A 24,615-nucleotide genomic window follows, 5' to 3' on the forward strand; every position below is an offset into this window, starting at 1 on the left:
AGGGCTCACAAGGTCGATATTAGGGTTTGGGAGGCTAATAAGAGATCATCCTCAAAGACTTAAGGAGGTTATATAGGGTGCAAACTCTAAAATTTAGGGTTTCTCATCCAGCCGCCAACTTGTCACACCCCCAAACCAGAATGGCGGAAACATTCGGGGGCGGATGACTTCACGTAGTATCATAACAGTTGAATATTCGTAAAGAAAGTAAACACAACCATCATAAATATAATAAAAAGTTACATTGTTGCATATAATACATGTTTCAAAAGAATATTACAAATATGATGATTTAAAATGTTTTGATATCGGACGCCTTAGCGTTCCTTCTCCAAAAGCTGATGGTTACCTGTATTACTGATTCCCTGAGAAATACAAGTAGTTTTGAAAAAAGTGTCAACAATTAAGTTGGTGAGTTCATAAGCGTTTTTGTTCTGAAAGTTGTATGTCTTTTGGTAAAAATAATTGAACGTGTTTTCCAGAAAATCCAATATTTTCCATGTATGTGTGGTAGTTTGAAAAAGTTCCAAAGACTGAAATACTATAGTATCTTTCATGCTAAAATGGTGAAAGTGGATTTTTATGCATATATAATTGTAATTACTGAATGCATTTAAGGGTCTCGTAAACCGAAGATATTTTGATACACCATGTGAGTTTTATAACCATGCTATTGACCCAGACTGCCTGTAACAACGTTCTTCAGGCGTTGCAGTGTTATGACATTTGTCACCCCAGACCTGCCGGTCTAACTGTAGCTAACAGTTTAGGTGCGGGATTGTCAATCCCGTATAGATCTATACACAAGTATCACGCTCTCCCTCCAAGAGATTATGGTTTATAATACAGGACTTGAAATGCATACTCGAGAGTACGTTGAAGATGAGTGTCTCACAAAACATAGTATCAAAAGATTTACGGAACGAAAAGTTCATGTGAAAGTATTTCCTTTTACAGTGTTTATGTAAATATGCAATGAATAACTTGCAACTATACCCATTATAGTTTTTCGAAAGTGTGTTCCATTTGATGATAAAAACTTGGTGTAATATCAACTTTGCATGTGAAGTGTAACGTTGGTATTAATGTTGTTTAACATTCATCAACAAAATCTAGATAAAGTATTTGAAAACATATCTAACGACGTGTATTTTAAGTGTGAGTTTATCTCGTGTTTCACTAGTATTCCCCCCCCCCCCCCTAAAACATGAAAAAGACGTGAAAATGTAGGGGTATGAACTCACCTGAAAGGTGTGGTGATTTGAAGAAAACGCGATTTCCCGGGCGGCACTTCGACCGGAAAGTGGTGAATTTCTCGGGAATCTCGGAGCTTCAGACCTTCGTCGGGACTCGGGTACGTAACTGGGGTGTCAGGGTCGTCTCGGGGTGCTAACCGGAGAGTAGAAGTGAGAGAGAAGAGTGAAATGAGCAAGGAAAGTCGGAACCCTCGCATCTTATTTATAGGGTGAACTTTCGGGACTCACGTCGTGAGCATGGGATGGCTCACGTCGTGAGTTTGGCCCGTAGACGCGACGACTGGTGGTCTAGCTCTGGCACACATCAGTCATAGACTCACGTTGTGAGTCTCTTGCTCACGTCGTGAGTCTTCGGATAAGGTTGGTGTGCGTGCCCCGAACTTCAGAAATTCATATCTCTCGCATACGAGCTCCGATTTCGACGTTCTTTATATCCACGTGTAGGTGAGATTGTGCTCTACAACTTTCGTTTAGACCCCGTCGTCTAATTTTGACTTAAGTTTTTAATATTATATTTTTAGTAGGCCGGGACAAGAAAAATCCATTAAAAATTCATATCTTCTACATCTGACGTCCGTTTTCGTCTGTCTTTTTACCATTGTACTACTATCGTTGAGACCTTCAATTCCCGTTTAGGTTGTGTCGGCTAAAAATCGCTCGATCTCTATTTTGAGTTTTTAGCTGTCTACTGTTATATCTGAAACTTAGAAAAATCATAAATTCCTCATACGAAGTCAGATTTGGGCGTTCTTTTTATGCACGTTTATGATTTAACATAATTTACGACTTTCGTTTAGATGCCTAAGGCTAAAAAGTATTTTATTGAAATTTCACTTTTTACACCTGGCAGCGTTTTACCGGTTTTGTCGTGAATCTTCGATTAGTCATAACTTTTTCGTTATAACTCGGTTTTGAGTGTTCTTTATATATTTGGAAACCTTGACAGTATATCTAACATTTTATGCAACCCAATCGAGACTTTAGAATACTTCATTTTTGACGCTGTTTTTATTGATTTCCAAAATAGATTTAACATTTGACTTTGAACATTACATGGATTTGAAATATCGGGTTGTCACACAACTCGTCGAGTTCTTCCTTACCAACTCGTCGAGTTGGTCCAAACAGTTTGCGGCCCATAAGCTTTCTACACGTCGAGTTGAGGCCATCAACTCGACGAGTTTCAAGGGGATTTTGCCTTTCAAGAAATAAATCATATACATGGAAGTCGGGATCTTACAGTCATCTTTTAAAAGTGTTCGATACCGAATGCAATAGTCTATATTGCCTAAAGGAGTAATGACATTGTTAAAGTACTAGGATTTTGTGAACACTACTGCAATGCTGGGCACATGACTCGATTTCAAATCCAAAATAGAGGTGATATCAAAACCTAAAATGAAAACAGAGGTGATTTCAAATTGATTTCAATTCCAGCGATTTCCATCTTTAACATAAAATAACATAAAATGCATGTAATTCCATTTAAATTTATTAAATCATGTAATTCCATTTTGAATTACTAACCTCAAATGCATTTCAATTTCAATTCAAAAACAGAGAAGGGAAGGAGAATTTCAAAACCGAAATCAGAGAAGGCATAGCAATGGTCGACATTGATGTCACCGAGGAAGGTTGACGTGATAGTAGTGATGTCGATGGGCCTTTAGCGGAGCTTAATGGAGGCGATGATTGGAGCCGATGATGGTGTCGGGAGGTTTGAATGTATGAGGTTAGGAAGAAGAAAACGACTACCACCTTCTTCCACCTTATTGTTTTATCAAATATATTTTTAGAGCATTTTAGTCTTTTCACAGTGCTAATAAGGAGCTTAGCAGAGGTGAAGGTCCTAAAGACCATCCATGTTACCAAAACCCTCTACAGAGACCAAGGCATGGCAAAAAACCAATACTAGGACCATACTTTTGATGAACCATAGGGACAAAAATGTATTTTACTCTAACTAGTTTATATTGTTTTTGCTTTTTGCTAATATCCGATAAGAATTTTTTTTAAATATAAAATCTATTTCTTGTTTTGTAATCCCAACAGGGACAAATTTTAAATCTCAATTCATCTGAATTCAGTTTTATTTGAAAGATTCTAACTTCTTCAAAAAAAAAAAAAAAAAAAACCACCCCCCCAACCCACTTTTTAAGATGTGTAGAAGGGCAGTGGTATAAACCATAGAAAAAGATTGAAAAAAAAAAAAGTTAGCACCAAAATGGCTTGGAAAATTCCGATCCATGTGACATATAGGTGGCCGACAAAACTAATTAAAGCACCCACGTGGCTTTTTATTATCTTTACGCGTACAAACAAAACACTTTAATCGTCTCGGACTTTTCTTTCTCGAATCTATAGCAGCTAGTAAGTAGACTAGACGTTCGTTGATTTTTCATGACTATTCCTGTAACGTAGTACACAACTACACATTGTTTATTTCTTCTATATCGACTCTCCAAGCATAGTTCCCACCGTAATAATTGAGGAATTATTGGAGTTATATTTTTAACGATAAATATACCCACCACATATTTGATGTTATGTCACAGTGAATACCAAGTACCAGAATTTAAGTATTTATGGGCATTAATTTACATGAATATATTTGTCATAATTCCTCGATCAGTTGGATGTCGATAATTCTTGATTGCAGTTTGAGACTTTTGGTTACTGTCCTTACACTCATCTCGTCTACACTTGTACTCTTTGAAGGAACTGGTATTCAAGCACAAGGCGGATATCTTCCTCCAGAAGAAGGCAAGTTCTCTTTCTGAAGTTTCATGTTATTCAACTCGTTTTTGTGTGTGAAGAAAAACAAACACTGAAACATACACCATTAAAAACGCCATGCACATGGGTTGCTGTCTTTTGATGTCTACTTAAAGTTTTTGTGTGAAATATTTGATATTATCTTGCAGTGGATGCTCTTCGTGAAATAGCAGAACAAGTGGGTAAAAGGGATTGGAATTTTAGCCTGAACCCATGCGATGGGAATCCCAATTGGGCAACACCAAAGCGCATAGAAACGCCTCTCTATACCAACACTCTTAACTGTAGCTGCTCCTTTCCTAACAATGTTTGTCACGTTGTTTCCTTGTAAGAGCTATTTCATTTTTGTATTTACGGAGTGTTTGGCAAGAGTATTTGGGAGCTTCTAACTTGTAGCTTTTGACAAAACGTTTGATTTAAACAAAAAACTTTGTTTTCGGGTACGCTCTTTTGGCTTTTAGTTTAAATAAAATGTTTAAATCTAAAAGCTACTTGATGTAGTGTTTAAGAAAAAACTATTAATTTTTTTAATCAATTTTTAGAATTGTCCTTTTTATTTATTACCGTTTCACATTTAGCTTTTAGACAAATGCCCTTTTACGTAATTTTATATAGGGAAATCTCCGAAAAATCCTAATATTTTACCCTAATTTACGAAAAAAGTCTCAAACTAAAATTTGTTTACAAAAAAATCTCAATTACCGGTAAAAGTGACGATTTGACCCATTTTTCCCGGTTTATCAGTTTCATTATTTACCCGGTTTTATTAAAGTCCATTATTTTACCATAATTTACGAATAAGTCCCAAATTATGGTAAAATAATGGGACTTTAATGAAACCGGGTAAGTATTGAAACCGATAAACCGGAAAAAAAAAATGGTCAAATCGTCATTTTTACCGGTACTTAGGACTTTTTCGTAAACAAATTTTAGTTTGGGATTTTTTTGTAAATAAGGGTGAAATATTAGGACTTTTCCGGAGATTTCCCTTTTATATATTTCAAAAGTTTCTGGTTACTTCTGTCAAATACTCATGTAATAAAAGTTTCAGCTTCTACTAGTTTTGCCAAACATGCCCTTAATCTACAAACCCGTGTGCATTAGTTTGGCCAACAATAATTACCTATGACATTGCTTTATAACATGCTCCTGGAAAAATATATTTGCACTTTACCTGTCACAAAAACATGCATCAAAGTTTATGATATAGCTAGCTACTCATGTTATTTTAGTCTACAATTATGAATTCATTTGACCTTAAAAGAATATTATTTTAGTCTACAATTATGAATTCATTTGCTTTATAACATGCTCCTGGAAAAATTTGCTAAAAGTTGAAGTAAATATGCAGTACAAAGAAGGCTTACGTAATTTTATATAGGGAAAGGAGACCCATTTCAAACGGCTATAACTTTTGATATGTTGGAAATTAAACGACTTGCCTTCTATGCCTGCCTCATCCATCGGAGCCAAATTTTTTGTTTTGATCCACTTAATTTCAGTGTCATTTAGCTTTTGAATTCTAAAACTCCAAATATTTTTTGTGTTATTACTTCCATTTTTCTTGAACCGGTGGACTAGAAGTTTGAAATTAGATTCATAGAGGCTTAAACCTATGACTGGAATTTGTAGTAAAATTAAAGAGATGGATTGATCTTTGATATTTGCTTTATAAATAGAAATCTCAAGGGGCAGGATCTTGATGGTATTCTTCCACGGTCCATGGCAAAGTTACCTTACATCAAGACCATGTAAGCCAAAGGCTTGTGTTTATACCATAACTCAAATTTTAAAAATTGATTTTAGATACCATGGTTTTAAGGCATCATTATGCGAATGATTGCTTCTTGCAGTGATCTGGCTCGTAATTATCTAAGTGAAACCATACCACGTGAATGGGCTTCAATGACCACGCTCGAGTTCTTGTGAGCTCTCTCTCTCTCTCTCTCTCTCTCTCTCTCTCTCTCTCTCTCTCCAGTTGATATTTATGATTCTCAGCCCTTAAAAATAGAAGCATCTGTGTCCTAGGTCTGTTTTCGTGAATCGATTGTCCGGAGGAATTCCAACATATTTGGGCAACATAACATCACTGCGATATATGTACGTACGTTCATTCACTCACTCTCTCTTTCTCTCTATCTCATACACACACACTCACTCTTAAGATAGTACTTGGATAAGTTGCACTACTGGAAAATGGCTAATGAAATACAATTGTGATCAATAATGGCAACTGTCCATTAGGAGGATGTTAAGGAAGAATTATATTTATATACATGGGGGGTCTAGAACTTCAAATAAGTTACTAAATGCTTTTATACCAGGAGTCTGGAGAGCAACATGTTCTCTGGAACTGTTCCACCTGAGCTTGGAAAACTAGAAAATTTAGCAACCCTGTACGTAAGCCTTCTTTGTACTGCATATTTACTTCAACTTTTCATGATTATACATAATGCCGTTATTGATAAAATATCTCTCTATAATGGTTTGTGCTTACATTAATATAGGGCCCTTAGCGCAAATAATCTATCTGGCGAGTTACCCGTGGAGCTCAATAACCTAACCAATTTGAAAGAACTGTAGGCAGACTCCATCCTTCCAATTTCCAAACTAATGCTTTAAATAGTTTGATTTGTCCAGCTATTGTTATGTTGTTTTCTTCCCCCACATAATATTCTAAATTAGTTATTACTACTTCTCACATTGTCAGCCGCCTAAGTAGCAACAACTTCACTGGAAAGCTCCCAAGCCTTGAGAGCTGGAGTCATCTTGAGAAACTGTAGGTCTATGGTCATTGGTCAGTATATATTTCAAATGTTTGTAAGTCTATTCCTTCTTATTTTGCTTCCCCTCATTTTTTCTATTATCTATCCTCAGAGAGATCCAAGGTAGTGGTCTAGAAGGACCAATACCGGAAAGTCTTTCCTTCTTGAGCAATTTAACAGAACTGTAAGTTGATCATATACTCCCTTCATCAAGATTTTCAATTATTTCTATTCATGTAGTTATAAGTACTAATCTACATGTCTGTATGTACCTGTGTGCAGACGAATTTCTGATTTAAGTGGCGAGGGCTCACATTTTCCAAATTTGAGTAGGTTGACAAACATGAGTTTGTTGTAAGTGATTGTAGAATTTAGTAAAATTTTAACAAGTTCTTTAATTCAAAACTTGTATATTCAAGAATTTGAGTGATGTTGCAGGGTATTGCGAAGCTGTAACATAACTGGGATGATTCCAGATAATATATCAAATATGTCCCTGTTGAAGCATCTGTAAAAGTCCCTCCTCTTCCATTTCTGTTTCAGAACATAGTTTAGACCATATCCATGAGCAGTATCTTTTGTGTTTTAACATTATGATCTTATCTGGTTTATTGTTTAAATTTTCTGAATTATCACCTATATCTATATTCATATACTTACACAGAGATCTCAGTTTCAACAAGCTGAATGGTGATATACCAGACGTAAGTCGACTGAATCTGGAAAAAATGTAAGAAATATAATTGTGTATTTTTTCTCACTGTATAAATTAGCTTCAACTAAATATCTAAATTAATATTTTTCTTGAATATCAAATCATCTATATTTGCATCAGTAATCTACTCCTAGGTATATTTGAAAAAAAAAAAAAAGGACAACATATTCCTATTGTTCTGCAACGTAAAAACTAAAATAAACAAAGAATACCACTGTAAATGTGAACTAATATTTGGTGAAATGACTATAGGTATCTGACAGGTAACTCCCTAAATGGAAGTGTTCCTACGTGGATCAGAAATAAAGATGTTAAACTGTAAGTTAATTTTTTCGAGCTTCATTTCAGCATTACTTTTGTGTAATATGACAATGGTGCTCGTGAAGCTCAATATGATCTTGTTTATATGCAGTGCAGTAGATCTTTCCTACAACAACTTTAGTGAAAAAATTGTGCCATCACCATCAGTTTGTGTTGGAAATCTGTAAGTTTTTAGCGCTCAAATGCTCTTTTCATGTGCACATAAAAAGTTAAAAACTGAAGTTAAAAGTTCTCTTTCATTCATCAGGAACTTATATAGAAGCTACTCTAGTGGGAATAACTCGTAAGCTTAATTACACTCCACTATTATTCTTCGAATAGAGATGGATCTTTTATTTAATAATTAAGAAAGACACCGAGTTTCCCATATTTGATTTGGTGCAGAGACCTTGGAAAGTGTCTTAGCAGCCGTCCTTGCTTGCAGAGTGAGCAATATGCTTTCCAGTTTATAATGTTGTATGTGTTTCTATAAAAGTAAAAACAAAGCTGATTCTTCTATATATGTATCTGTAGACTACTCTTCAATCCATATCAATTGTGGTGGGCCAGAAGCTACCATTGGAAAAAAGACTTATCAAGCAGATGAGGATCCAGGTGGACCTGCAGAATTTGTTCCTTTTAACGATCATTGGGGATATAGCAGCACAGGAAGTGTATTGAATCTTAACGATGAAAAATATATTGCAACTAATGTATCTGTACTCACTATGAAAGACACTGAACTTTACACAAACGCTCGCCTCTCTCCATTGTCTCTTACTTACTATGGCCGTTGCTTACAAAATGGAAACTATACGGTTACTCTACATTTTGCAGAGATAATTTTCAGAAATAATCGATCTTACCAGAGTCTTGGAAGACGTGCTTTTGATGTTTATGTCCAGGTTGAAAACCCTAATTATTAAATCTCCCCTTCTTATAAACAAATAGACTTCATACTCAACATTGATGTATTTGGGAAAAGAGTTTCAATCATATATGTTTGTGAAAAGATTTCCATTTTACCTATTATTCAGACACACCTTTATTTTGTAAACCAAAAAGGATTCAATAAACACAAGAAAACAGCAGACTTGTGATTTTTTGGTATTTAATTTTCCTTTTTACTTTTTGCAGGAGGTAAATCAATTCAAGAACTTTGATATCAAGAATGAAGCTGGTGACGTTGATAAACCTAAAATAACCATAATAAAAAATATTCGTGTAACTAATGGAACATTAGAAATCCGGTTCCAGTATGCTGGGAAAGGTACAGCATTCGTTCCTGATAAGGGAGTGTTTGGGCCTCTGATATCTGCCATTTCTATGGAGTCCGGTATGCTTATTATCCACATGTTTTATATATTTCACTTTTCATTACAAAACATTCACTATGTGTATAATTGTCATTTATATTCCAATCTATTTATATTCTGTTTACGAGACTTACTATTATGTTCCTTTTCATAGAATTCAAGGTTCAAAATCATGGTAAAAACTATACATATGTTGCCATTGGAGTGGTGGCTGCAGTGTTGTGCCTCAGTCTCATAATTTTTGGCATCGCTTGGAAGATGGGTTATATAAGGAACAAAAACTCAAGAGAAAAAGGTATTTGATGATTACTCAATTTAAGAAAATTAAAGTTTATTTCACAGTCACATATATTTTCCTAGTTGAATATCCTAAGAACTTGCACCCTCCAAATAAAAAAAAGTAATACTTCGTTGTAGTTTTTGAAGTACATTTTTTTCATTGCTAAAATATTGTTTCCCTGCAGACCTAAGAGGATTGGATTTGCAGACTGGTGTATTTATATATAGACAAATCAAGGCTGCCACTGACAATTTTGCTGATTCAAATAAACTTGGCGAGGGAGGTTTTGGATCCGTCTACAAGGTAACATTGTAAATACATTAAATTTCATTTTTTAAAATTCACGTTGTAAAATCTACCAAACTTTAACTATGTAAAAGATAGAAGGTAAAAGATGAAAAAGAAGAATCATATTTAGGCGTCCCTACTAAACCTCAAATTCATGAATGGCAGGGTACACTATTAGATGGAACTCTAATCGCTGTGAAGCAACTCTCTTCCAAATCAAAGCAAGGAAATCGCGAATTTGTGAATGAAATAGGCATGATAGCCGGCATACAACACCCTAATGTTGTAAGGCTACATGGGTGTTGTGTGGAACGCAAGCAACTACTGCTTGTTTATGAGTACATGGAGAATAACTCTCTAGCACATGCTCTATTTGGTATTCTCCTTTTCTTTAACTTCTTAATAGCAACTCCCTCCACCCATAAGAATTTTGAAGTCTATATTTGACTTTGTGGATTAAAAATATCTGCTCATTAGTCGAAATTTTAAAATACTATTCAACGATGACCAAAACCAATATCGTCAATAAATAGTGATGATAAAATGAAACATATAGGTAGCTGTAATTTGAACAGTTTTGAAAGAAGGTAAGGTTACAACATACATGTAACATCTGAAAATGGAAATTGTGACGTCTTTTCATTCCACTAAGAGTTGGCTCTCCATTGAGAACAAATTTATTTATTTAAGATGCTTTAATAAAATCTCAGAGCAGTATAACTATAAGTTGGAAATTGAGTGGCCTACAAGACAAAGAATTTGTGTGGGCATTGCAAAAGGCCTGGCTTTCCTGCATGAGGAGTCGGTGTTAAGAATGGTTCATAGGGACATCAAGGCGACAAATATTCTCCTAGATGCTGACCTTACTCCAAAGATCTCAGATTTTGGTTTAGCAAGGCTTGATGAAGAAGAGAACACGCACATCACGAATAGAGTTGCCGGAACTATGTGAGCAATAGTCTCGTTGTCTTTTCTAATAATATCATGTTGCTTTTGTTAATTACTTTCAGTTTTCGTTTGTTCAATTTGCTTTTGGTACTTCAGAGGGTACATGGCACCAGAATATGCATTATGGGGATTCCTGACCTACAAAGTAGATGTATACAGTTTTGGGGTTCTTGCACTGGAAATCGTTACCGGAAAGGACAATATGAGATATACGCCACATGAAGATTGCTTTTGTCTTCTTGATTGGGTATGATACAACTAATTCTTTTAATATACAGTTTGATCCTCCACCACATTCCCAACATGCATCCACTGTCTTATCATATATATATATTTGTCCTTTCTAAGGCTGTGGTTCTGAAACAAAAGGGGAATTTGATAGACTTGGTGGACCCACGATTGGGTTTCGACTTCAACAAAAGAGAGGCACTGAGGATGATTGAAATTGCTCTATTATGCACTAATGAGTCCCCAACTCTTAGGCCTATCATGTCTAAAGTAGTTAATATGTTGGAAGGCCATACCGAAATTGAGGAACCAACTATGAATGTGATAACATCTAAAGACAAAGTCGGGTTTCAAGCACTTGCTGAGAAGTTTGAAGGGATGCAGTCACATGAGTTTGATCAAACAGATACATCTATTAATCCAACATCTTCCAGTTCAAATGACACCTATTTCGATAGTCAAATTTCTCAAACATATTGACTCGTTTCGCATAAGCACCTTTTGCAATGGAGTTGCTAGTATACTAGTCAAGTTCTGTACACTATTATAAATCAACCAGAATGTACTGGAAAATTCTACCAATAATTGTTAGAGAAAGACATTGAAGACAAAAGATTATTTTGATTGGTTCTATGTGCGGGAAACAAAAACTTCTATTAATTACACACTACCATACATTTAGTACGATACGTACACACATATATAAGGCAGCAACCAATGCAGCCTATTGAAGGAACCGATGTACCCTTTGAGAAAGACGCCCCTTCAAATCTTCAAGGCAGCTCTACAAAGTCACTGATTCAAAGCCTTGGTTCATACACTTAAATGACATATAGCTGCTATATAACAACTATACTTAATAGTTATTGATCTATTTTCCCTTGTCTAGCTTATATCTTTCAACATTCCCCCTTAAACTAGACTAGAAAATCGCCAAGCTTTTTCTTCAACTTATTGAGTCCAAACTTTTTCAATGAAGACATAAAGCCCAAAATCAAAAACCTTTAATGGTGATGCATTATATTCACTAACTACCAAGATGTTGGGGGTGCAAACCCAATCCCACATCAGTCAAAAGGGAAACCAGATGCTAGCATATAAGGCAATGATTAATCCTTTCTATTGCCAATTGGTTTTAGAAAATGGAACCTCGTTGTTATTATATGTTGAGCATGGTTGGGCTAATATCGGTCCTAAGAAGTGGTATTAAAGCTACGGTCGTAGCCCCGATGATGAGTGTGGTGCAGGTGGCACAATCCCTAATGGTCCCCAGTCTAATGACGTCGATCCTGAACCCTTGTATTGAAAGTCTTCTCGATGGCAACATGTGGCGTAATCCCCAATGGTCCCAGTCTAACGACGTTGATCCTAAAGCCTTGTATTGAAAGTCTTCCCGATGGCCATGTCAGGTGAGCTTGTTCCAAGAGTATATCAGCGATATGAAAAAGGATTGGATCAGATGAACAGTCCTTGGAAAGGAGGCTATATCGGTAAAAAGAGAAACCATATACTAGATATAAGGCAATGGGCAATCCCTTCTATTGCCAATTGGTTTTAGAAAAAGGAACCTCGTTGTTCTTATATGTTGATCATGGTTGGGCTAGTATCGATCCTAACACAAGAAATTCTCATGCTCCAATCTTCATTCAATCTTTTATAGTCCAGTTGTTAAACATGTGTACCATCTTTGTACCATACTTGAAACAAACATCATGCTTACCAAAATCTTTTCACTTAGCCTCAAACACAATGAATAAAAAGCCTTTTCCTTTTTTTTCTCTATAAAAAGAGGTTCAAACTTTCTTTCACACACAAATTAATTATATTGGGATTAATCTTAAACTTCATCCTCTATATAACTTTTGTTGCAACGAGGATGATAATAAAGGTTGTTATTTACTAAGAACTAAGCAATCCTTTTATTAATCCCACATGCAGACTTTTTTTTAAAAGCACCTCAATGGATACCTTCGATGATCTTATCAAGAACAATAGTGTAACCAAAGCATCATATAATCCGCCCAGTGAATTGCAAACCACACCCTTTGTAATTTTGTATCCAAAGGCTTTGATTTTTCCAGTTTCTCACACCCATGCTTGTACTTTTCCTTCATGGTTATCGCCATAACATGCACCGTATATAAAGCACTCTTAGGTGATTTGTCCACCAACATTTCATTTTATGAAAGTACTCTTAGGTGATTTATACACCAATAAGATGCCAACATCACCATGAAACCAAGATTTGTACCTATATTTTTATGCATCTTTATTTTATTAAAAAAAGTGTACCTTTATTTTATACGAGGTGTGTTGTCACAATCATCTTTGCAAAATTAATAACCCATCTTCTTTCCTTTCTTCTTGCAAGAACCCATGTGGAAGATGAACTTCTTACTCTTTGTAATATAATTAGTTTCATGTTGCTAGATCAACATACCACGTCGATATCACATGTCACATTAGCATCTTCTTTCCACACCTATCCATACCTGTTTCGAGACCCGTCCCGAAGTGACTAAGTTGCTTCTCATCGGCAATTCTAACAATGTGCCCATACTAGCACATGCCAACACTCTTCCTAGTTCACTAGGACTCCCACTCCACCCTGTTATCCTATTGGAAAGAAACTCCCATCAATGCCAATTAACGACCTCACAAATACTATTACATGAAACTAAAATTAAGCGGCTTTTTGACCAAGATATCCTACACTACAACGGCTGGACTCAAACAAGATCTACGCAATAAAGCTGAACCAAACAATCTAAGGCTACCTAATTCTAGGGGTATGCAACTTAATTTATTTTTCCAATAGTTAACCAATATTAATAAGAATTCCTAAAAGCACAAAGAAATTGGCAATTAAGTAGTACAACTAACAGGCCATTCTAGCACATATAACAATTTTATGTCGTAGAACAATAAATAAGATTTGAACACTTTCCCTTTTTCCTATGGCATTGAGTAACTGTATATAACGCACTTTCGATCACCTTTTCCAAACCGTTTCGTTTACTTTTATAAAATTTTATTTTTAAACATAACTCTCGAGCCGCGAACTTAATTTCAGAACTCACCAAAGTAAGATTGATTCTCTCAAGCTGTGCTCTGATCCCAACTTGTAACATCCCAAAATTTGCAATAAATTTTGAAAATTTAAAAAACAATATAAGTATATTCAAAACCATGACTTTTATTCAAAAAAAAGTTCAAACCTGAATCGAATGATCAAGGTAATTTCAAAAACCATTTGTTAGTTGTAAATTCCAAAAAAAAAAAAAAAAAAAACATAATCCAATGTAACATAAAACTCCAGCAATCCATCCCGAGCCGATGTGTATTGTCATGCCCTGCCATCCTGAGTACTTGCTGATCCTGAAACAATATTATTAAAGAAAAAGGGGTAAGCACAAAGCTTAATTAATTTCACACATACACAATATCATATCTTACAAGCTCTACCCCTAACATACATGTATCAACAACATTAGTCACACAACCATACACGCATCTAAAAGAACGAATAGGAAACAAACATACACATGTTGGGACACATTGGTTATGCCCAATCCCCCTTGCTCAGTATGTCAACCCCTTGGGACACATTGGTCAAGCCCGATCCCCCAAACCTAACCCTATTAGACACATCGACTATGCGTCGACCCCCCTTGCTCAGTGTGTCGACCCTTGGGACACATGGTCTATGTTCGATCCCTAACTAGACACTAACCCAACCTAACGCTACCCACATACACATCCTATAAGCACAAATGAGTTAAAGTAAAAGATGCACAACATCAATCATTATAGTGAGAAACTCACCTCGAGTATCATGGTGTGACCGTAGCCCGAAAACCCAATCACACCAAGTCACTTTTCCAAACTCCTAAGAATATAAATCTAGATTAAAATTGGCTACCATTCACCCTAAACATATAAGTAAACTACTAGATTAAATTTCCAGATTTTAACCCAAAACAACAGCCTGTTCAAGGCCACTTTAACACCACTACCAAAGCCCACCAAAGTTACAATATTTTTCCATATTCCATTAGTTCAGTCTCTTATATTTCTAGGAACTACTTGCACATGTCCATACAAAGTTTTCTACAATTTTCCATGGATTTTACAAAATTGCATATCAACACAGCTAATTCCGGACTAGCCTGTGAAAATAATGATTTTCACCTTAGTTAGAGCCAACATCAGGTTAAGGAAAAAATCAGGGGCATACTAGACTCAAGATCTGAACTTTAAGAACTGATGGATCCTATATCTGACTCCCGATTATTTTTCTAGGATTTTTACAAAACAGGAGCAGAATAGGTATTTTCCATAAATTCCTAACTTTTACTTATTGGGTTAATTTGGCATCTTAACCCAATAAGTCATCAACCATAGACTATTAATAATGGAAATTAAGTTCCTAATAGTAGCAATATCACATTAAGTCAAAAAGCCAATTAGAATCACAAACCCTAACTCCAAGTACATTATCAAATGTGAAAATCCAAAGTATGTTGCTATTATATAAGTTATGTACTTAGGGTTTTTAGGTTTCATCTTCTCAACACCCAAGCATATTATGGTAGTGGTGGCCGGAGGTGGCTTCCACCACCGTAACGGTGGTGGTGGTGGTGATTTTGACTAAGAAGAAGAAAAGGGAAAGGAGAAAACTACTAGAAGCATACCTCAAGTAGAAATTTGATCTAAGACAAGCCTACACAACATCCTACTCCACCCACTCCTGTCTTTTCCGGTGGCTATGAGATCAATACAGAGGCTGTGGCATTTTTCCGGCAGAATGGTGGTGGTAGCGACCTAGATTAACGGTAGCAAGGAAGAAGAGGGAGATGGGGATATCGATTAGGGTTTCTTCAGGGGAGTCTTGACTGCAATTGACTATGTAAGGGGAGGGAAAGAAATACCGTTGTTTTTCTCTAATACACGCACACACATGCACACTTTCCAACTATTGGCAAGAATAGTCCACCCACAAACGCCTTTCAACAAAAGTTTTAACTTGTCAAGTTTAGTCTTTAGGATCCATAATCTTCCTAAACAAGTTTCTATATGACACTCTTTGGTCTTTCAAACAATTTATTTTTTTATTTTAGGTTATTACTTTATTTATTAGTTATTATTGTACTACCAAAACAAATACCGAAAAAAAAGGTGTTACAACTTGTATCCTGCCATTTGAAGAAACATGTAAGAACAAATGTAAAGATTTGAACTTTTTTAATATAACTCAAAGAAGATAGATATCAAAGCCCTTTGTAGATACAACACTGTTAGAACTAGAATTTACCCATGAATTCAGACCAGAGACCTATAGATAAGCTTGATCAGAAAGTAATAGACTAATGCATATAAGAAATGGTTAACAAAGGTAGAAGACTGACACACATATAATTTGAGAAACACCTATAAACTTGTTCGTATTCCATGTGTCTTCGTTCTTCATTAATGCAAAATGAATGATAAAAAACAAAATATAATCCAGATCTTGTTCAGTGGGAAATAGATTTTGGGGATTAACATACTTTATAAGCACCGACACAACATGTATTGTACCACCAACATTTGATGGAGTTAGTATCGGAACCGGAACATTGTAGAATAACCTTAAAAACCATAAACCCTAACACTTTTTCTTAACTAAATTGAGAACTTTCATGAAAACTGAAACATACACAGACTATGTAGCAAAAAACTAAAGAAAATGGATAATAATTTAGTAGGCAAATGTTTGCCTTCCATGTCAAACAGTGAGATTCCATTCGGGTTTTCAAGTACCTTACAATCATCACCACTATTCATCTCATCATCACGAGGTTTAAAAGGCTTGGAAGTCAAACGTAAATGAAATTGAGAGAGAAACACGGTTATCACGAAGCTTCAAGTAGTGTGCGGAGGGCTGAAATTCCACTCACAGAATAAGACAATGTAAAATCAAAGTATGTTGTAACAACCCGTTACTTTCCAGGTCAACAAAAGTCAAACCCGTTAAATAAAATTTGAAGTTTTATTTATTCCGTTAAGTTCGTGAGAGTTGGAAAATAATCTAAAATATATAAATTAAGTTTATATAAATCGGAACCTAAAATACTCTAAAAACAAAGATTTTCCTCGAATCAACGAAAAACACGTTCAGCCTCCTGTTTTCGGTCGAAAACCTTCGGACCGAAACAAATTTCGGCCGAAAACTCCTTTCCGGCCGAAAACTCAACCGGTATAAAGGTTTTTCCCACGAAAACTAGATCATTTCTCACTCATTCACACGAAAACTCTCTCATTTTGCTCCCAATGATCATCCAAGAACACTCATATCTTCAAGTGGAAACCTTCAAATCTTCATATTTTCACCAAGAACACCAAGAACATTCTTCAAACCTTCAAGTGACCAAAAACAGCAGCAGAACCGAAAACCTGTGTTCGGCCGAAAACTCATCAAACCGAAAACCTGTGTTCGGCCGAAAACTCATCAAACCGAGAACCTGGTTTTCGGTTGAGCCTTGACCGAAAACCCTCCCATTCACTTCAAACAATTCTCGGTAACTATTCCTAACACAAAAACAAGTGTTTTCTAACACTTTAATTAATGGTTTCACTAATTTAAATACAATTATGTGTTTAAATATTATTAGGATACCGTTAGTTTCGCGTACACCAACTCGAGGGTCAACTCTTCAAGTCTCGCCATCCAGTCACGAGCACATACCAAAAGTGAGTTCATACCCCTATATTTCACTGTTTTCTAATGTTTTAGGGGGAGGGGGATACAAGTAAAATACAAGGACTTTTGTGTTTTTATGCAAATGATTTCAACAGTTTTCAAAAACCTTTGCAATTGATACCAACAGAGATTTCACTACATTTCCATAAAATATTTTAGATATTTTAACCCTTTTGTACCATGTCGAGCATAAGGGTGTTTTTCCTACATACAACTAAATTGCAAAAGTTTTCAGTACAGAACAAGATAATACATACAAACTATAATAGATATAGTTTGGTATACATTACATTATTTTACAAGTTCAAGAACATATTCCAGAAACAAACAAATAAAATATGGTAGAGATAGTTTATGGAACATTATACTCTGTCCCGGGGATAAGGGATGAATTACTAAATAATTATTTAAGTATAATTATTTTACATTACAAAGTACATTGCTACAAGGTTATACAAACATTTTCAAGTACAATAGAACAAAACAACACTACACGTAAACTAGTTAATACAAGGTGTATCAGTTTTAGAAGCCTAGATAAAGTCTTATCAAAGCATCTCGTATCAGAAATCTGAACTTTGGTAATGAAAGTCAATAAGTATTGATTTCTAGAAGTCCAGCTGATTTCTGGGTACATGTCATAGTTAGTGGGAGCATAAATGTTATGCTAGTAAAAGTAATGATTATTATGCTAGTGGGAGCATAATCAATTATGATGAATGTTGCAAGTTAGCAATGTTAATTATAGAAAACAAATGTTTCAATTTGCAAGTTGCAGGGTTTGAAAAGTTGTTTTGCTATAATTAAGGGAGAGGAATTCATACTTCATTTCAAATCTAAAAGCTTAGATTGAGATTTTAATTTAGTCAAATATATATATATATATATATATATATATATATATATATATGAATGTTATGTTGGAATGGTTCAACATAAGGAAATTCTATATATGGATGTGTTAATTGCGTTCTCAAAATTCGACTATGATTACGGCATCCCTTTTCATAAATCGAATGATGAGAACATGGCAAATAGAAATATTATAGCAAAAGACTGGTCAATTATCATGTCTTTATGTAAGACATCATGGATCGTGTCCTATATGCTTCGGGTATAGGATCGATTACATGTGCTATAATATTCATCCGTTCTAATTTTCCAAATGCCTAGGGCATTAAGAGGGAAAAAGTTCTAGAACCGGATATGACTAAATGGTTAAGCAATTGTCGAGGACAATCTGAGGCTTACCAAAGATTGGTTGCTCATGGACAGTTGGAAGTATATTTTAAAATTTTGGAAAGGACCATATTGACATACTCTGAGAAGAGGTAACTCTTGTTCAGAAGTGATAGTCAAAATGGGAATATGGAAATGTTTCCATAAGTGGAAGTTATTCTTTAAATCTGTGAAAGATTAGAAAACTTAATGCAAGAAGGATGTTCAAAGGAATGTACTTTGAATTTGAGATTTCGCTTCCATGGAATTGTCTTGCAACAATCTCCAAAGGAGTACTTTGTAATATCGTTGGTCAAGTCTCTGTGACTTTTGGTACCTAGACATTACAAAGGAATCATTGCATGATAATTTAGAATCTAACACATTTTGGGAGTGACAAGAATTTAGAATTCTTACACCGGTGATAAAGATTTGGAATTGTGAAATGAGTTTCATTGAAGATGTGTTCAATTGATCTATTTCACAAAGTAAGGACCATAGACAAACATAGTGTGCATGCTTGGAGCATGGCATAACTATTGTTTAGAAAAACATGGTGTGCATTCTAGGATCATGGCATAACTATTGTTTTAATTCAAGTGTTAAGTTGATTATTCGAAACATTATACAATGAATAATAAGTAATCAATATGACTCAAAAGTTTTTGGGCCATATATGATTAGTATTATTCTTGTGTTTCACTTTGCATGTTTTGACTTCCTGAATAACTAGGTTATTCAAACCCTCCACAGTCGATTATACTTTGGAAGTAGGTATTGAGGCAAGACTGTCATGAATGGGTCTGTAGTTTGTCTAGGACAAGGTGGCTGCAGTGTTCATGAGTGCTCCTGGAATAAGATTCGAGTATTGGATTCAACCCACGCTCATTTGAATCACTTCATGGATTTTATCACGAGTGATCATGAGAGGATAATATCTTATATTCTTCAAAAGGAGAGGTATGAGTTGCAGTTTACAATTCAATTGCACATTGATGATATGTAAACGCACCGGTAACTCGGTGTTATAAAACATATCATCGTGTGTGATTTGATGAGTAGATAGAGCAAGAATATGAGTCGAAGTTTATCCATTCCTTTTACCCTTGGAGGGATAAAAGCGATATATGTGGGCCCCTCGATGATTTAGTGATGACACCCCTAAGCGCTCGGCCGAGCCTGGACTGATTTGATTTGTTCAATTAGTCGGTCGTCATAAATCGGAAATCAGAAAACAACAGATGGACAGAGAGAATGAGCATAATCCATGTCTCAGTCCATATGATATCTTGTAGAATGGAGGAATATATGATCCCTTATCTAATGGACGCGTCATTGACTAGATCAGAGCTCAACAGCGACTTTTAAGAGCTACGATTGCTAGTCAGGTTGTGGAGTCGTACTTGCAATAATAGTTATTAGACTTATCCAAGTGGGAGACTGTTGGATTAGGTGTCTAAGCCCATAACTATAATTGGTATGTACTTGACCCGAGAGTAGCATGGTTCATTTGGGTTGCATATCATCAGGACAACTTGTTAGGATGGACTTTTGAGAAGAGGTTATTTATGGTTTATTAATATATTATAAGTTCTAATATATTAATATGAAATCATATGATTTAATTAGTATTGATCAAGAATTAGTTTGGAATTAATTTAGTGATCAAAAGAGACTAATTAAATTAATGGGGACTAATTATGTAAATTAGTTACATTTATATGTTGGGCTTATGATCCATGTTGGACTAAGTTTATGTATGGACGCCTAAAGAGTTGGGCCACAAGAACCATGGATCATAAACCCATGGGTATGGGTTAGGGTTAAACCATGACCTTTGGAATTCCACATATAAATATGTTACTCCACAGCCAAAATCACGATCAATGTTCTTGGAGTTCATATGGACGGTTTTGGTGTATGAAGATTCTCTCTCAAGATGTCATCCTTTGTCCATGGTGTGTTGTGATTCCATTTGAGGCATCCACACTATTGGTGCTAAGTTCTTAAAGGCCAAAAGCTTCAAGGTTTTCAAGCCACAAGAAAAGGTATGTTATCTGACTAGTTTTATTACCCAAGTATCAAAGCTTTGTATGCTAGTTAGGGTAATACCTTGGAAAGATCAAGTTTGCATGTATTATAGAGAAAACATAGATCCAAGGTATTTAGGGTTGCATGTACACCTTAGGAGTGTTAGAATGCTCAAAATCCATCAAAACAACCCTCCAGCAAATCCACCACCGCCGCCACCTCCTCAGTACGACCCTGTTGTCTTCCAAGCAGCAGTGACAGCCGCAGTGGCTGCCGCTATGTCACAAATCAATGCAAGTGACAATAGAGGATCGGGTAGTGGTGCCAACCCATCTACTCAAGGAGACAGTCATGGACACCCGAGAGAGTGTTCATACAAGGACTTCACGAACGCGAAGCCCAAGTCCTTCGATGGCACCGGGGGTGTTATTACTTTAACCCGTTGATTCGAGAAAACCGAATCAATATTCGAGATCTGTGCGTGCCCCGAGACAAGCAAAGTGAAGTTTGCAGCATGCACATTCGCAAACAGAGCTCTCACTTGGTGGAACGGCCAAGTCAATTCCCTAACTCTTCCGGTAGCCAATGCTATGAGTTGGGACGATTTGAAAGAGTTAATGTTGGCTGAATACTGCCTGAGGGGCGAGATGAAAAAACTGGAGCATGAGCTCTGGAACCTGAAGATGAAGGGTTCTGACATCGCTGCTTACACTGCAAGGTTCAGTGACCTGACTCTACTTTGTCCTAGGATGGTCACCCTGGAGAGCAAGAAATCGGAGAGGTACATTTGGGGACTAACTCCCCCAACTCAAGGGAATGTTCTAGCTGCCAAATCACTTACCTTCGACATTGCGAAGCATCTGGAACAGACTCTGATAGATCACGGAGATAGCCAAGACTCCGTGACAGTCATTCCTGATCAACCCAAGGAGGGTGGCAATAAGAAAAAGTTCTGGAACAAAAGAAAGGGGCAATCTTCGCAAGAGCCCCCGAAGAAACAGCAAACAATGGCGGTTCATGCTGCTACCATTCCTGCTGTCGTTCCTACTACTCAAACACCTCCCAGTCGATACGCTGGGAATTTGGCGAGGTGTGACAAATGCAATTACCATCATCACGGGCCTTGCCATGAGATGCGATGCAGTAATTGCAACAAAAAGGGGCACACAACCCGTTTCTACAAGACACCAGCACAACCAACCAACCAGACCCCCGGAGCTGGAGTAGGCGAAGCCTGCTATGGGTGTGGTGAGACCAGGCACTACAAGAGGGATTGCCCGAAGGCAAGAAATGCTGGCAACACAGGGAGAGTGCTGACAATGGGTCAGGAAGAAGCAGTAGCCGATCCTACCGTAGTCACGGGTATGTTTCTACTCGATAACTCTTATGCATGCATACTATTTGATAGTGGTGCAGAGAGAAGTTTTGTTAGCCACAAATTCAAACACTTGCTCAAATCCAAATCACAACCTCTAACCGAAACGTTCACAGTCGAAATGGCTAACGGAAAGAAAGAAAACACTAACGACATATTCATAGGCTGTACTCTCACTTTAGACGATTATTCCTTTCCAATCGACCTTATGTCAGTCTCCATAAAAAGCTTTGATGTCATCATCGGAATGGATTGGTTGATCCCCAATCGTACCGATATCCTTTGTTATGAAAAAGTCATTCGTCTCAATCTGCCAAATGGCGAAGCACTCGTTATCTATGGCGACAAACCCAACACGAACCTTCGCATCATTTCGTGCGTCAAAAGCCCAAAAGTACTTACGAAAGGAGTGGCACGCGTTCCTAGCTCATGTAGTCAACGAAAAGCAAGAAGTTAAAGACCTCGAGAGCATTCCCGAAGTCTGTAACTTCCCTGATATCTTCCCCGAAGATCTTCCAAGAGTTCCTCCCGAGCGCCAAATCGAGTTCCGAATCAACTTAATTCCTGGAGCTACCCCCGTAGCCAAATCCCCGTATCGTCTAGCTGCAGCGGAAATGCAGGAATTATCCAGCCAGCTCAACAAACTGCTCAGTAAGGGATTCATTCGACCGAGCTTCTCACCCTGGGGAGCACCGGTCTTGTTCGTTAAGAAGAAGGATGGATCGTTTCGAATGTGCATAGATTACCGCGAACTGAACAAACTTACCATTAAGAACCGATACCCTATCCCGCGAATATATGACCTCTTCGATCAACTCCAAGGAGCCAATTACTTTTCGAAGATCAACCTGATTTCAGGGTATCACCAATTACGAGTCCGTGAGAATGATGTTCCCAAAACAACATTCCGAACTCTACGGTCACTACGAGTTTGTAGTAATGCCCTTTGGGCTAACAAACGCACCCGCAGTATTCATGGATCTAATGAATCGGATGTGCCGACCCTTCCTAGACGAATTCGTCATAGTATTCATAGATGATATATTCATCTACTCACGAAGTAAGGAAGAACATAGCCAACACCTGAGACAAGTCTTAGAAACCTTAAGGGCGGAAAAGCTTTACTCTAAATTCTCAAAGTGCGAGTTTTGGATGAGGAAGGTTAATTTCCTTGGTCATGTGGTCAGCGAAGAAGGCATACACGTGGACCCCTCCAAAATAAAGGCAATCGAGAATTGGTCAGTCCCCAGAACGCCAGCAGAGATCCGCCAATTTTTAGGACTTGCTGGTTATTATTGCAGATTCATACAAAGCTTCTCCAGAATTGCTAAGCCGCTTACTACCCTGACTCAGAAGTGTTGGATTAGTGTCTAAGCCCGTAACTATATTTGGTAAGTACTTGACCTGGTTGTGCATGGTCCTTTTGGGTTGCCTTCACCATAGCAACTTGACAGGTTGATTTATATAGAGAGAAGAGATATTATTATATTAATATGTTATAATAATAATATATTAAAGGAATAATAATATTATTTTATTAATATTAGTCATAAATTAATTAGGAATTAATTTGGTGACTAAAAGAGGTTAATTGAATAAAGGGGCTTAAACTGTCAAATGTGTGATAGTTGTGTTTTTGGGCTATGAATCCTTATGGATATTAGGGTGGCCGAATTTTAGGGTTAGGATATCTTAAATTCGTCCAAGCCTCATATCTAGAAGGATCCTTGGATTGCTTAGGGCCTAAGTTATTCAATTAGGGTTAAGGATGTAACCCTAGTAGCTCATAGTATAAATAGACCCTATGGGTGAGGGAAATCGGCCACTCTTGTAAGAAAGAAACCCTGGAGCCGATTTTCTCATCTCTCCTCTCTCTCCAAATCATCCTCTTGCTAGTTGGTGTTTATAAGCCATTAGAGGAGTGATAATTGTGACTCTAAGCTCCAAGAACAAGAAGATTCAAGCAAGCAACTTAAGGTATTCTTCTAGATCTGATTTCATGTGTTATGTTTCAATTGTTATCTCTAGATCTAGCATTGTAAGCCTTGGAAACATTGCATGTTCAATTAGAGAAACCTAGATCCAAGCATTAGGGTTTGCATGTGCACATAGGAAAGTTCTTATGGCTCAAACCCATCAGTGGTATCAGAGCCTTGATTGATTTCTATTGAATTGATGCTTTGGTTGATTGCTTTTTGCATGGAAAAATCGTTTTTTGTGCCCCTGACTGATGAACTCGGCGAGTCCCATTGTGGACTCGGCGAGTAGCCCCAAACTCGGCGAGTTCATAATGAACTCGGCGAGTTCAAGCATCAGTTAGAGTAGATTTCGGGATTTCTTGCTGTTTTGCTTGAGGATACTTGCCTTAATTGTTTTGG

General features: G+C 36.7%; 1 protein-coding gene across 3 annotated transcripts; it reads left to right on the forward strand.

The window, feature by feature from the left end:
* The first annotated feature begins 3,658 nt into the window (after window positions 1-3,658).
* On the forward strand, window positions 3,659-11,504 carry LOC145105352 (putative LRR receptor-like serine/threonine-protein kinase At1g53440). 3 transcript variants are annotated; one of them, XM_079042476.1, is made up of 24 exons: window positions 3,659-4,019; window positions 4,181-4,358; window positions 5,711-5,782; window positions 5,885-5,956; window positions 6,060-6,131; window positions 6,356-6,427; window positions 6,539-6,610; window positions 6,742-6,810; window positions 6,909-6,980; window positions 7,079-7,150; window positions 7,235-7,306; window positions 7,461-7,526; window positions 7,764-7,829; window positions 7,924-7,995; window positions 8,080-8,115; window positions 8,217-8,257; window positions 8,346-8,716; window positions 8,949-9,147; window positions 9,282-9,422; window positions 9,592-9,710; window positions 9,861-10,071; window positions 10,406-10,643; window positions 10,740-10,890; window positions 11,026-11,217. In XM_079042476.1, the coding sequence occupies exons 1-24, from the start codon at window positions 3,842-3,844 to the stop codon at window positions 11,074-11,076; spliced, it is 2,763 nt and encodes a 920-aa protein (XP_078898602.1). In that variant the 5' UTR covers window positions 3,659-3,841; the 3' UTR covers window positions 11,077-11,217. The 3 variants fall into 3 exon arrangements, with proteins under 3 accessions (XP_078898602.1, XP_078898601.1, XP_078898603.1); XM_079042475.1 differs by having other exon boundaries at window positions 3,663-4,019; window positions 10,992-11,504; XM_079042477.1 differs by lacking the exons at window positions 3,659-4,019; window positions 4,181-4,358; window positions 5,711-5,782 and having other exon boundaries at window positions 5,938-5,956; window positions 6,060-6,135; window positions 10,992-11,504.
* Window positions 11,505-24,615: the final 13,111 nt, after the last annotated feature.

This window comes from Lactuca virosa, chromosome 4, assembly GCF_052849685.1.
Source record: "Lactuca virosa cultivar CGN04683 chromosome 4, Lactuca_virosa_CGN04683_v6, whole genome shotgun sequence".
In the NCBI taxonomy this organism is placed as follows: Eukaryota; Viridiplantae; Streptophyta; class Magnoliopsida; order Asterales; family Asteraceae; genus Lactuca; species Lactuca virosa.

Bases quoted from the DNA above. Each gene is read 5' to 3' on its own strand.
- LOC145105352 (XM_079042475.1), top strand. From the start codon at position 3,842: ATGGGCATTAATTTACATGAATATATTTGTCATAATTCCTCGATCAGT. The intron at 4,020-4,180 runs GCAAGTTCTCTT...ATTATCTTGCAG, and splicing joins ATATCTTCCTCCAGAAGAAG to TGGATGCTCTTCGTGAAATA. The intron at 10,072-10,405 runs GTATTCTCCTTT...ATAAAATCTCAG, and splicing joins TCTAGCACATGCTCTATTTG to AGCAGTATAACTATAAGTTG.